Source organism: Nerophis lumbriciformis, linkage group LG23 (assembly GCF_033978685.3).
Source record: "Nerophis lumbriciformis linkage group LG23, RoL_Nlum_v2.1, whole genome shotgun sequence".
NCBI lineage: Eukaryota > Metazoa > Chordata > Actinopteri > Syngnathiformes > Syngnathidae > Nerophis > Nerophis lumbriciformis.
Genome location: NC_084570.2, coordinates 42,721,140 through 42,734,160, shown reverse-complemented (window position 1 = coordinate 42,734,160; position 13,021 = coordinate 42,721,140). Strand labels below are relative to the sequence as shown.

At 41.4% G+C, this 13,021-nt stretch overlaps 1 protein-coding gene across 2 annotated transcripts in view; it reads right to left on the bottom strand.

Moving 5' to 3' along the window:
* The window catches only part of elk1 (ETS transcription factor ELK1), a 21,448-nt gene extending 17,159 nt beyond the window's left edge, over positions 1–4,289 (bottom strand). For both annotated transcript variants that reach the window (XM_061985484.2, XM_061985485.2), the window contains exon 1: positions 3,499–4,289. In XM_061985484.2, the coding sequence (XP_061841468.1) occupies positions 3,499–3,550 (52 nt within the window). In that variant the 5' untranslated portion in view covers positions 3,551–4,289. The remainder of the gene's footprint in view (positions 1–3,498) is intronic.
* Positions 4,290–13,021: the final 8,732 nt, after the last annotated feature.

Genomic DNA, 13,021 nt, shown 5'->3' with positions numbered 1-13,021 from the left:
TGTATATGTATATATATATATATATACATGTGTATATGTATATATATATATACATGTGTATATGTATATATATATATACACATGTATATATGTATATATATATATACACACATGTATATATATATATATATACATATATATATATATATATGTATATATATATATATACACATGTATATATATATACACATACATATATATGTATATGTATATATATATACACGTGTATATGTATATATATATATATATATATATACACACATATATATATACATACATACGCGCACGCACGCACGCACGCACGCACGCACACACGCACGCGCGCACACACACACACACACACACAAACCTCATTACTTTACATTAGGTCAGCTTTCGGTTCCCCGGCCAAATTTTTTTTAGCCCAAAGTCAAAAGGTTTGGACACCCTTGCAATAGAGCAGTGGTTCTTAACCTGGGTTCGATCGAACCCTAGGGGTTCGGTGAGTCGGCCTCAGGGGTTGGGCGGAGCCTCTGCCGCAAAGGTCAAGACACACCCAACTCATCGTGAGAATAAAAACTTCTCCCTATCGGCATATTATGGATACCCCCAAACAATGTTCCCTCTAATTTCCATCTGATTTGCAGGTGTGTCATTTGTTGTGAGTTCATGCACTGTGTTTGGTTTTGTTCTTTGAACAAGGTGATGCTCATGCACGGTTCATTTTGTGCACCAGTAAAAAAAACACAAGACTTTGTCTTGAATTTGAAAAAAAAAAACATTTTATTTTTCACTAAAGAAGGGTTAGGTGAATGCGCACATGAAACTGGTGGGGTTCGGTACCTCCAACAAGGTTAAGAACCACTGCAATAGAGTAATAGCATATTTAGAGTTAATAAATACCTATATTGACACAAACAGAAAAACAAACCATTAACTTCACGGGGGCATGAAAAAAGTTCTGTCCCCAGGGCTGCGTGACAGAAAATATGTGAGAACCACTGCTTTAATGAATGCTTACCTTGCTCAAATAAATTATGTATGGGGAAAAAGAAGCATCTATAATCATAGCACCCTGCAGTAATACTTGAAACATTCATTGTGGTGTTTACATGGTTTTAAAAAGCTGCTTTAAACCCAGTTTATGCAATAAGTCAGTTACTTTTCCATGAATGCAAACATGTTTTCGTTAAAAACAAACAACTTACAACTGTGGTCAAATTCTCTATGAACAGTGCACGTGGACAATATTATCAATATTAGTTGTTTTTTTTTAAATACATAAATGCCTCTACCTGGTACACTCTGTAGTTGAGTAAAGAAAAACAGCAGTCATTAACACAGACCCCGCCCCATTGCTGCACAATACTGATGGGCTGAAGTGACTGGGAGCCGTCGCCATGGTAACAAGCATGAAAGCCTAAAGTTCGCTGCTTCCTCTCGCTCATCGACACTCTGCGGCCCCAGAATACAACAACAACAAAAAGATGACACCGACACACACAACGTGTGCACAACTGAACTATTGATGACGTAAACCCGTGGCAGACTACACAACAACAACAACGAGGTGGTCACCTGTTTTGGACTTGTGAAAGCACTCGATCACTATGGCAGGGCATCTGTCGTTTCATCCTGGACAATATTCATGACAAATTTGTGCTTTGTTTTAAAGATGTCCTTTTTGGATTTACACAGTATGAGAAAAAAATGTAAATGGAACTTTACCTTTGCAACCTCATTATACTATTGGCTAAGTTTTATATTCACAAATGTAAGTTTCTCAATACCCAACCTGTTTTTTTGTGCCTTTAAAAAAGAATTAGATATTTACTTTAAAACACTTTCTACCTCTAACAACCAAAAAGCTGTGAAAACTATGATGCTGTGCTCCAAATTTGGATTATTTACGGAACTTGTGTGAGCCTATGGCTTTACACATACACTATATTGCCAAACGTATTTGGCCACCTGCCTTGACTCACATATGAACTTGAAGTGCCATCCCATTCCTAACCCATAGGGTTCAATATGATGTCGGTCCACCTTTTGCAGCTATTACAGCTTCAACTCTTCTGGGAAGGCTGTCCACAAGGTTGCGCAGTGTGTTTATAGGAATTTTCTACCATTTTTCCAAAAGCGTATTGGTGAAGTCACACACTGATGTTGGTCGGGAAGGCCGGGCTCTCAGTCTCCGTTCTAATTCATCCCAAAGGTGTTCTATTGGGTTCAGGTCAGGACTCAGCGCAGGCCAGTCAAGTTCATCCACACCAGACTCTGTCATCCATGTCTTTATGGACCTTGCTTTGTGCACTGGTGCACGGTCATGTTGGAAGAGGAAGGGGCCCGCTCCAAACTGTTCCCACAAGGTTGGGAGTATGGAAATGTCCAAAATGTTTTGGTATCCTGAGCATTCAAAGTTCATTTCACTGGAACTAAGGGGCATAGCCCAACTCCTGAAAAACAACCCCACACTATAATTCCTCCTCCACCAAATTTCACACTCTGCACAATGCAGTCCGAAATGTAGCGTTCTCCTGGCAACCTCCAAACCCAGAGTCGTCCTTCAGATTGCCAGATGGAAAAGCGTGATTCATCACTCCAGAGAAGGCGTCTCCACTGCAATAGAGTCCAGTGGCGACCTGCTTTACACCACGGCATCCCACGCTTTGCATTGGACTTGGTGACGTATGGCTTAGATGCAGCTGCATGGCCATGGAAACCCATTCCATGAATCTATCTGCGTACTGTACATGGGCTAATTGGAAGGTCACATGAAGTTTGGAGCTCTGTAGCAACTGACTGTGTAGAAAGTCTTTGCACTATGCGCTTCAGCATCCGCTGACCCCTCTCTGTCAGTTTACGTGGCCTACCACTTGGTGGCTGAGTTGCTGTTGTTCCCAAACTCTTCCATGTTCTTATAATAAAGCCCACAGTTGACTTTGGAATATTTAGGAGCGAGGAAATTTCACGACTGGATTTGTTGCACAGGTGGCATCCTATGACAGTTCCACGCTGGAAATCACTGAGCGCGGCCCATTCTTTCACAAATGTTTGTGGAAACAGTCTCCATGTCTAAGTGCTTGGTTTTATACACCTGCGGCCGGGCCAAGTGATTAGGACACCTGATTCTCATCATTTGGATGGGTGGCCTAATACTTTTGGCAATATAGTGTATATATTATTTGCATTCTACTTTAGTTGCTTTGTTGAGTTTACAACCCCCTGGCGCTGTTTTGTACTGTGTCTGTACTTGTTTTGTTTATTATTATTTATTTAATTGTATGTAAATGTTGAATATTATGAATAGAGGTTTTTAAAATAAATATTTAAAAAAAAACAAATAAACGAGGTGGTCTTTGTGTTCAAAGACCACAATGCAACGCGGTAATAAAGGCTTCTAGTTTTCTGACAACAACCACCTTTGCATTTGCAACACACACGCAAACTGCAGGCCGAACCTGTTGCAACACACACACACACACACACACACACACACACACACACACGCTCACCTACCGTTAATGAGGGGATTAGAATCCATCTTGATGAAAATGTTATTAATGTGCATCAGCGGTCTCACAGCTCCTCCATGTTGTTCTTCCTCTTCTTGTTGTGCTCGCTCTTTGTGTTTATGTGTATATATATATATAAATATATATATATATGTGTTTGTTTGCAGCTGTCAGAGCGGCAGCTTGCGGCTGTTACGTAACCGCTCCGAGGCGCTGCTGCCCGGGTATGCAGCCTCCATGCTAACACCCGAATCACAAGTAAACTTCAAATGATGTGAAAGAAAACAATAAAGGAAAGTAGCGTGAGCGCTTAGTTGTGTGCTAAAGAAAATTTCAGTGTCGCGTTTTTTCACACTTTAGTGTGAGCGTGTCAATCGACTTGTTGTTGTTTTTCCTCAGCGCGTCCCCAACGTGTTGACAAGTGCTAACTACCTGCCATGCTAACTAGACTTCGTCAAAATGTCCTTCCGGTGGATCCGACATGCGAACGTCCGCCGGACCAGAAGTGCTTTTAAAGACGAGTGTTCGCTAAGCTAAGCTAACTAGCTTAGCACGGTGACAGCTCCCCCGCCTCTCGAGTGTGCGTCAGCCCCAGCAACACTGCAGCCACCGCGGGCTGCAGCCACGGAGTTCAACCGAGAGCCTTCCGAACTCTTCCGGAAGCGCCCGAAACCGCTTTGAAGAATCTTCCCGCTTGTTTACTCGTGTTCCGCCATCAATAAACAACAATCGGATGGCTCCGTTGTTGTTTTTTCTAGGCGCCTTCCTGTTTGGGCGAACGCCTCCTCACTTTTTTTTTTTTTTTTTTTTTTTTACCTGCATCAAATATGTAGTGTAAAACCCGAAAGGTTCCGGTCATTACTTTCAAAGTAAGAGTGTTCAGCTTGTCTCAGCCAGTTTCCACCACTAAACAAATTTGAAAAAATACCCCAATGGTGAATCAAATTTTACAATTGGGGTATTTTTTTTTTTTTGCAGGATTTATTTTTTACTTATTGTTTTATTTTTATTTTTTTAATTTCTATTTATTTTATTACAGTTTTTCCCCCAATTGCTTACACACTAAATTTAAAATGTTCACACAGTTAACAAAGTCTACACACAGTCAGTCAGTCAATCAGTCAGTCAATGTTTACTTATATAGCCCTAAATCACAAGTGTCTCAAAGGGCTGCACAAGCCACAACAACATCCTCGGTACAGAGCCCACATAACACTAGTGTGAAAAACACTGACTTAGATAAACTTTAATGATCCACAAGGGAATTTGTTCCACACAGTAGTGAAGTGAATTATATTTATATAGCGCTTTTCTCCAGTGACTCAAAGCACTTTTACATAGTGAAAGCCAATATCTAAGTTACATTTAAAGCAGTGTGGGTGGCACTGGGAGCAGGTGGGTCAAGTGCCTTGCCCAAGGACACAACGGCAGTGACTAGGTTGGCGGAAGCGGGGATCGAACCTGGAAACAAAACCACTGTGCAGATTTGCCTAATATTAGGCATAGACTCTGCTTTACAGTTTTTGCGAAATATTCCACACTTTGATTGATTGATTGAGACTTTTATTAGTAGGTTGCACAGTGAAGTACATATTCCGTACAATTGACCACTAAATGGTAACACCCAAATAAGTGTTTCAACTTGTTTAAGTCGGGGTCCACTTAAATTGATTCATGATACAGATATATACTATTTTCATAATACAGTCATCACACAAGATAATCATCAGGGTCTATACATTGAATTATTTACATTATTTACAATTTGGGGTGTGGAGGGGGGGGGGGTTAGGTTTGGTTGTTATCATCAGTCATCAACAATTGAGAAATGGACATTGAAACAGTGTAGGTCTGACTTGGTAGGATATGTACAGCAAGTAGTGGACATAGAGAGAGAGAGAGAGAGAGAGAGAGAGAGAGAGAGAGAGAGAGAGAGAGAGAGAGAGAGAGAGAGAGAGATCAGAAGGCATAAGAAAAGTATCTACATTTGATTGTTTACATTTGATTATTAACAAACTGGGGAGGGTATTAGTTTAGGGTTGAAATTGCCTGGAGGTGTACTTTTAGTGCGGTTTTGAAGGAGGATAGAGATGCCTTTTCTTTTATACCTGTTGGGAGCGCATTCCACATTGATGTGGCATAGAAAGAGAATGAGTTAAGACCTTTGTTAGATCGGAATCTGGGTTTAACGTGATTAGTGGAGCTCCCCCTGGTGTTGTGGTTATGGCGCTCATTTACATTAAGGAAGTAGTTTGACATGTACTTCTGTATCAGGGAGGTGTAGCGGATTTTATAGACTAGGCTCAGTGCAAGTTGTTTTACTCTGTCCTCCACCCTGAGCCAGCCCACTTTGGAGAAGTGGGTATGAGTGAGGTGTGATCTGGGGTGGAGGTCTAGAAGTAATCTGACCAGCTTGTTCTGGGATGTTTGGAGTTTAGATTTGAGGGTTTTGGAGGTGCTAGGGTACCAGGAGGTGCATGCATAATCGAAAAAGGGTTGAACGAGAGTTCCCGCTACAATCCTCATGGTGCTTTTGTTGACCAGAGAGGAGATTCTATAGAGAAATCTCGTTCGTTGGTTGACCTTTCTGATTACCTTTGTTGCCATTTTATCACAGGAAAGATTAGCCTCTAGATTGGAACTTAGGTAGGTGACCTCGTCCTTCCTGGTGATAACAATGTCACCCACTTTTATAGTGAAGTCATTGACTTTCTTAAGGTTGATGTGGGACCCAAACAGGATGGATTCCGTTTTACTCAAGTGTATGGATAGTGCACAGTGCTTTACACACACCTTCCCATCTTGCACACATATAAGGATTGTGATACACCCATGTTCACACTTTACACACACACTCGGATTGTGATACACACATCTTTATCACCAGATTTTTTTTCCAACCTTGCTGTTACCTAAGTCTGCACATGTAGCCTATACTCTATGCTGTCATGTTTATTTATCTCCAGATTTTTTTCCAAACCTTTTTATTTGTCTCAGATTTTCATTGTTGACTACTGTGATATGTTACTTTACCTGACTGTGGTAAAATTAAATATTTGCAGTTTGCAGCATCATTGTTGAGCAGTTCTTGAAAAGATTACAGGATATTTTTACTTTCTCTTTAGGTCCTTACATATAGGCCCACTTCAAAGTAAACAATGACGATTGCTGTGGATTTGCCAATATATTTTGTCAAGTTACAGTAATCATTCATCACATATGCTAAAAGGGTCGGGCAAAATGCCCCAAACATGTGATTTCTTATAGTAAAATCATTTTTCTTTTTTACAAATGTGTGTCGTATTTATCACTGTTCTGGGTAACTCACTCAAATAGTGTTATATCATTTGAAGTCTGTGTGAGTGAGATGACAATAACACAGCATTTTTACAAATGCTTGCTTTATTTTCACGAATGGGCATATGTTTTGACCGAAGTGTGTCATTCTGCAAATAATCTAGGAATTAAGAAAATTGAATGTGCTGTTTGGAAGTGTGTAAATCCTTTTGAAAAAAGACACACAGTTAGTAAAATAGTGTGTAAGCAAATGGAAAAAAATTTATTTATTGCAGGATTAGGTCTCTGCTTTTTGCAGATTATGTGGTCCTGATGGCTTCATCTGGCCAGGATCTTCAGCTCTCACTGGATCGGTTCGCAGCCGAGTGTGAAGCGACTGGGATGGGAGTCAGCACCTCCAAGTCCGAGTCCGTGGTTCTCACCCGGAAAAGGGTGGAGTGCTATCTCCGGGTTGGGGAAAAGATCTTGCCCCATGTGGAGGAGTTCAAGTACCTCGGAGTCTTGTTCACGAGTGAGGGAAGAGTGGATCGTGAGATCGACAGGTGAATCGGTGCGGCGTCTTCACTAATGCGGACGCTGTATCGATCCGTTGTGGTGAAGAAGGAGCTGAGCCGGAAGGCATAGCTCTCAATTTATCGGTCGATCTACCTCACCTATGGTCATGAACTTTGGGTTATGACCAAAAGGACAAGAACACGGGTACAAGCGGCCGAAATGAGTTTCCTCCGCCGGGTGGCGGGGCTCTCCCTTAGAGATAGGGTGAGAAGCTCTGTCATCCGGGAGGAGCTCAGAGTAAAGCCGCTGCTCCTCCACATCGAGAGGAGCCAAATGAGGTGGTTCGGGCATCTGCTCAGGATGCCACCCGAACACCTCCCCAGGACACATTGGGAAGACTATGTCTCCCGGTTGGCCTGGGAACGCCTCAAGATCCCCCGGGAGGAGCTGGACGAAGTGGCTGGGGAGAGGGAAATCTGGGCCTATCTGCTTAGGCTGCTGCATCCGGGACCCAACCTCGGATAAGCGGAAGAAATCGAAATTATGAGATAAGAAAGTGGAAAATATGGGATAAATTCAAAACTATGAAATAAAGCCCTAATTGTAAGATAACAAATCGAAATGATGAAATAGAGAGTCGAAATCATGAGATTAAAAAGTCGAAATGATGACATAGAATGTCAAAATTATTTGAAAATTCACAATTATGAGATTAAAAAGTCAAATTTATGACATCAAGTTATTCTACACCAAATTTCATCTATTTGTTATTCTTCTGTAGCTTCATATGTCCGCCTACAACTCTCACATTGATCATCTGACGAATCCCGTTCAAACGTGCTCATTCAAAAACCCTTTCCCATAATTCCTTGTTTTGCAATATTTCCCCCTGTTTTGATGTTTCTACTGTATCTGCCAGGTATATCATCTACATCACCCTATAACTGTTCAACGAACTCAGATATTTAAAAGTTTAACTATTGCTATTTGGAACAATTACTGGTTGGTTTGGAACCTGATTACTTCTGTATTATTGGATAATATAATTACTATGCTTCCTACCCTTTTTTACCAACCAACTTCTGTCCATCCATCCATCCATTTTCTACCGCTTATTCCCTTTTGGGATCGCGGGGGGCGCTGGAGCCTAACTCAGCTACAATCGGGTGGAAGGCGGTGTACACCCTGGACAAGTCGCCACCTAATCGCAGGGCCAACAGAGACAGACACACAACTTTCACACTCACATTCAGGGCCGGCCCGTGGCATAGGCCCATCCATCCATCCATTTTCTACCGCTTATTCCCTTTGGGGTCGCGGGGGGCGCTGGAGCCTATCTCAGCTACAATCGGGCGGAAGGCGGGGTACACCCTGGACAAGTCGCCACCTCATCGCAGGGCCAACACAGATAGACAGACAACATTCACACTCACATTCACACACTAGGGCCAATTTAGTGTTGCCAATCAACTTATCCCCAGGTGCATGTCTTTGGAGGTGGGAGGAAGCCGGAGTACCCGGAGGGAACCCACGCAGTCACGGGGAGAACATGCAAACTCCACACAGAAAGATCCCGAGCCCGGAGTCTTGGGTTCAATCCCGGCCGTATAGGCAAATGCTAAGGGCGCCGTCCATCAGGGGGCGCCACGCCAGTGCCACAAATGTTGGAGAAAAAAAAAAATAAGTTGGTACTATTATTTCTAAATACAAAAAATAATCCCACGTTAATTAAAATGCAAAGTAAAGCCTATATAATGTAAATATTATTTGTTACAACATTACGCCCCCCCCGCACGGTGCGCCCCCTCCCTTCCCGTATCATGACTCTTTTTGGACGTCACCACATCAAAAAATCAACACAAGATGTCAAAACGGCCAAAACTGTCAGGTGCCCAGGGAAGAAAAAAGAGAAATGAAGAGGAGGAGAAACGAGAAAAGACAGAGGTAGCAGGTAGGTAACGTTAGCCTACATGAAATTATTTGTCTGTTACAGAAAGTGATAGTAACCTGGCTTTTTAGCATTAAGCTAATGTTACATGATTCGGCAATTGCTAATCAATAAATAGCTAGTTCTGTTTTAACGTCGGGTTAATATTGTGGAGGGGGCTAAATTGTTATGGAAAATAATAATGTAACGTTAGGTAATTACAGTACTCCCACCTTACATTCCTCAGGGACATTTGTATTAGATCTTTTAAGCAGGTGTTTTTTGTTTACATTGTTATTGCCTTCTGGTTAGCTAATGTTTGCCCTGCAGGTAATAGTCACTTTTCCACCCCTTTATATATTAGGTATAGTTGTAAGCCTAGTTGTTAAAGTGCACATCATTAATGTAAATTAAGCAATATGTATGTATAAAATATTGTATTTCATATATTCATTTTTTATTTTTTGCATTCATTTATTTATTCATATATTTTTTTATCTTGTTAACTATTCTGATTGTTAATTTGCTTTCTTTAAGTAAAAAAAAGGTCAAAGACAAAGCTATTCGGTTTCTTGTGAGTATATACACTTCACTGCCGATGTGGGGGGGCGCCACCTAAAATCTTGCCTAGGGCGCCAGATTGGTTAGGGCCGGGCCTGCTCACATTCACACACTAGGAATAATTGCTACGCTTCCTACCCTTTTTTACTAACGGTTACCTTTTTTTCCTCCCTAAAACTAACCTTGACTGTAAGTAAACGTTGTAGACTATCAGGTAATAAACGTTTTTTTTGCAAACATTTTTTTGATTTAGTGCGCAATTAGCCAAAACAGCAGTATTGTTGCAGCAATGCATTCTGGGTAACTATGTCATTTTGACATATTGCATTTAGAGTCCACTGCGGGGCGGCATAGCTCAGTTGGTAGAGTAGTCGTGCCAGCAACTCGAGGGTTCCAGGTTCGATTCCCGCTTCCGCCATCCTAGTCACTGTCGTTGTGTCCTTGGGCAAGACACTTTACCCACCTGCTCCCAGTGCCACCCACACTGCTTTAAATGTAACTTAGATATTGCGGTTCACTATGTAAAGCGCTTTGAGTCACTAGAGAATAGCACTATATAAATATAATTCACTTCACATCTATGAAGTTCTATGAATAGCTACTTTTGCAGTTCATAGGCATTTTATTGGTGACAATTTGATTATCCGTCACATCTTTTCACTTAATGATCATTCATTATGCTTGTATAACAAACTTTATGAAGTTTGTTTTATATATTCAAACAATTCTATCACAAAAATACTGCATGGCAGTCAGCAAGAATTCTGACAGCACCATGAGTAGTACTGCATTCATGTCACACTGTTTCATTTACAGATCCAAGCAGCAGGTGTCATGATTTAGCCAGGGATGTCTTTCTTTCCCCTATCAATCTTAGCAATGGTTTCAAAATGTTAGCTTGTTTGCAAGTAAATGTTTCATTTTATTGTAAAAAACAACAACATTGATTTTTACCCAAAATGATTTACTAACATAGTACTGGTGCACCAATGAACGCTGGACCCTGGGTTGATAAGTTCGGCGTTCAGCTCAGTAGATAGCATGCTGGTCTCTCACACCAGTCACCAGGCTATGGCTGTTCTCATTCATTCAGGTCATTGTCATCTCAGGGCATTCAATCGATTGCCATTGGACTGTTTGGATTGTCTTGGAAGTCATTTCACCACTCACCCAAGTAGGCTTCACCAGTACGCGTTATCTAGTCTAGACCCGACCAATCTAAGTTTATGTCAATCAATCAATCAATCTTTATTTATATAGCCCTAAATCACAAGTGTCTCAAAGGGCTGCACAAGCCACAACGACATCCTCGGTACAAAGCCCACATACGGGCAAGGAAAAACTCACCCCAGTGGGACGTCGATGTGAATGACTATGAGAAACCTTGGAGAGGACCGCATATGTGGGTAACCCCCCCCCCTCTAGGGGAGACCGAAAGCAATGGATGTCGAGTGGGTCTGACATAATATTGTGAGAGTCCAGTCCATAGTGGATCCAACATAATAGTAAGAGTCCAGTCCATAGTGGGGCCAGCAGGACACCATCCCAAGCGGAGACGGGTCAGCAGCGCAGAGATGTTCCCAGCCGATGCACAGGCGAGCGGTCCACCCCGGGTCCCGACTCTGGACAGCCAGCACTTCATCCATGGCCACCGGACCTGTGCCCCCCCCTCAAGGAAAAGGGGAGCAGAGGAGAAAAGAAAAGAAACGGCAGATCAACTGGTCTAACAGGGGGGCTATTTAAAGGCTAGAGTATACAAATGAGTTTTAAGATGGGACTTACTTACTTACTGAGGTAGCATCTCTAATTGTTACCGGGAGGGCATTCCATAGTACTGGAGCCCGAATAGAAAACGCTCTATAGCCCGCAGACTTTTGTTGGGCTCTGGGAATCACTAATAAGCCGGAGTTCTTTGAACGCAGATTTCTTGCCGGGACATATGGTACAATGCAATCGACAAGATAGGACGGAGCTAGACCGTGTAGTATTTTATACGTAAGTAGTAAAACCTTAAAGTCACATCTTAAGTGCACAGGAAGCCAGTGCAGGTGAGCCAGTATAGGCGTAATATGATCAAACTTTCTTGTTCTTGTCAAAAGTCTAGCAGCCGCATTTTGTACCAACTGTAATTTTTTAATGCTAGACATAGGGAGACCCCAAAATAATACGTTACAGTAGTCGAGACGAGACGTAACGAACGCATGAATAATGATCTCAGCGTCGCTAGTGGATAAAATAGAACGAATTTTAGCGATATTACAGAGATGAAAGAAGGCCGTTTTAGTAACACTCTTAATGTGTGACTCAAAGGAGAGAGTTGGGTCAAAGATAATACCCAGATTCTTTACTGATTCGCCTTGTGTAATTGTTTGGTTGTCAAATGTTAAGGTGGTATTATTAAATAAATGTCGGTGTTTAGCAGGACCGATAATCAGCATTTCCGTTTTCTTGGTGTTGAGTTGCAAGAAATTAGCGGACATCCATTGTTTAATTTCATTAAGACACGCCTCCAGCTTGTCTTAATGTGGCACCAACGTGTAGGGCACTGCCGACTCATTTGTGTGAACAAGGCCCACATCAAACCAAATAGCTGTTTAGCCTAACATTCTCAGTCACGGTTTAGTTACAGCCACCTGGGTTTTTAAATGGTACCACGAGTAACCTTACATGTGCCACTCTACCTTTAAAGACTTTATCAATAACAATCTTGCACAGTCAGAAATAGAAGTATCTAATGTAAAGTTTTACTTGAGGTAAATGCATCTCTAAATGTTTTATCATGTGATTGGGCAACTGGAACATTGACATGCACCTGGTTCACATCAAACCATCTGGCTATTCAGCCTACCTTTCTCAGTTATGGTTTAGTTACGGTATATTTGTATTCCCACTGCTATCTGGGTATTTAAATGGTACCATGAGTCAAAGTAACCTTTAAAAAGCCTAATATCATTCAACATTGTAACTTTGTCACAACTGAGTTTGTTTTCTGGTGTAATAAGTAATAAGACAGTATGGAATATATTAAGACTGAACTGAACTTTAATGTTATCTCCTAAATGTAATCTTGTTTATGCTTTGGAACATATGAACAATGGTGGTAAATGTCACCTGGTAGTTTATTTAGTTCATTCATAAAAAAATCAACCAAAGGAATGAAATAACAATAAATCAATCAACATAACATTAAAGTAAAATATGAATGAAAAGGAGCAAAAAGAAGTTAAAAACGTACATACAGTATACC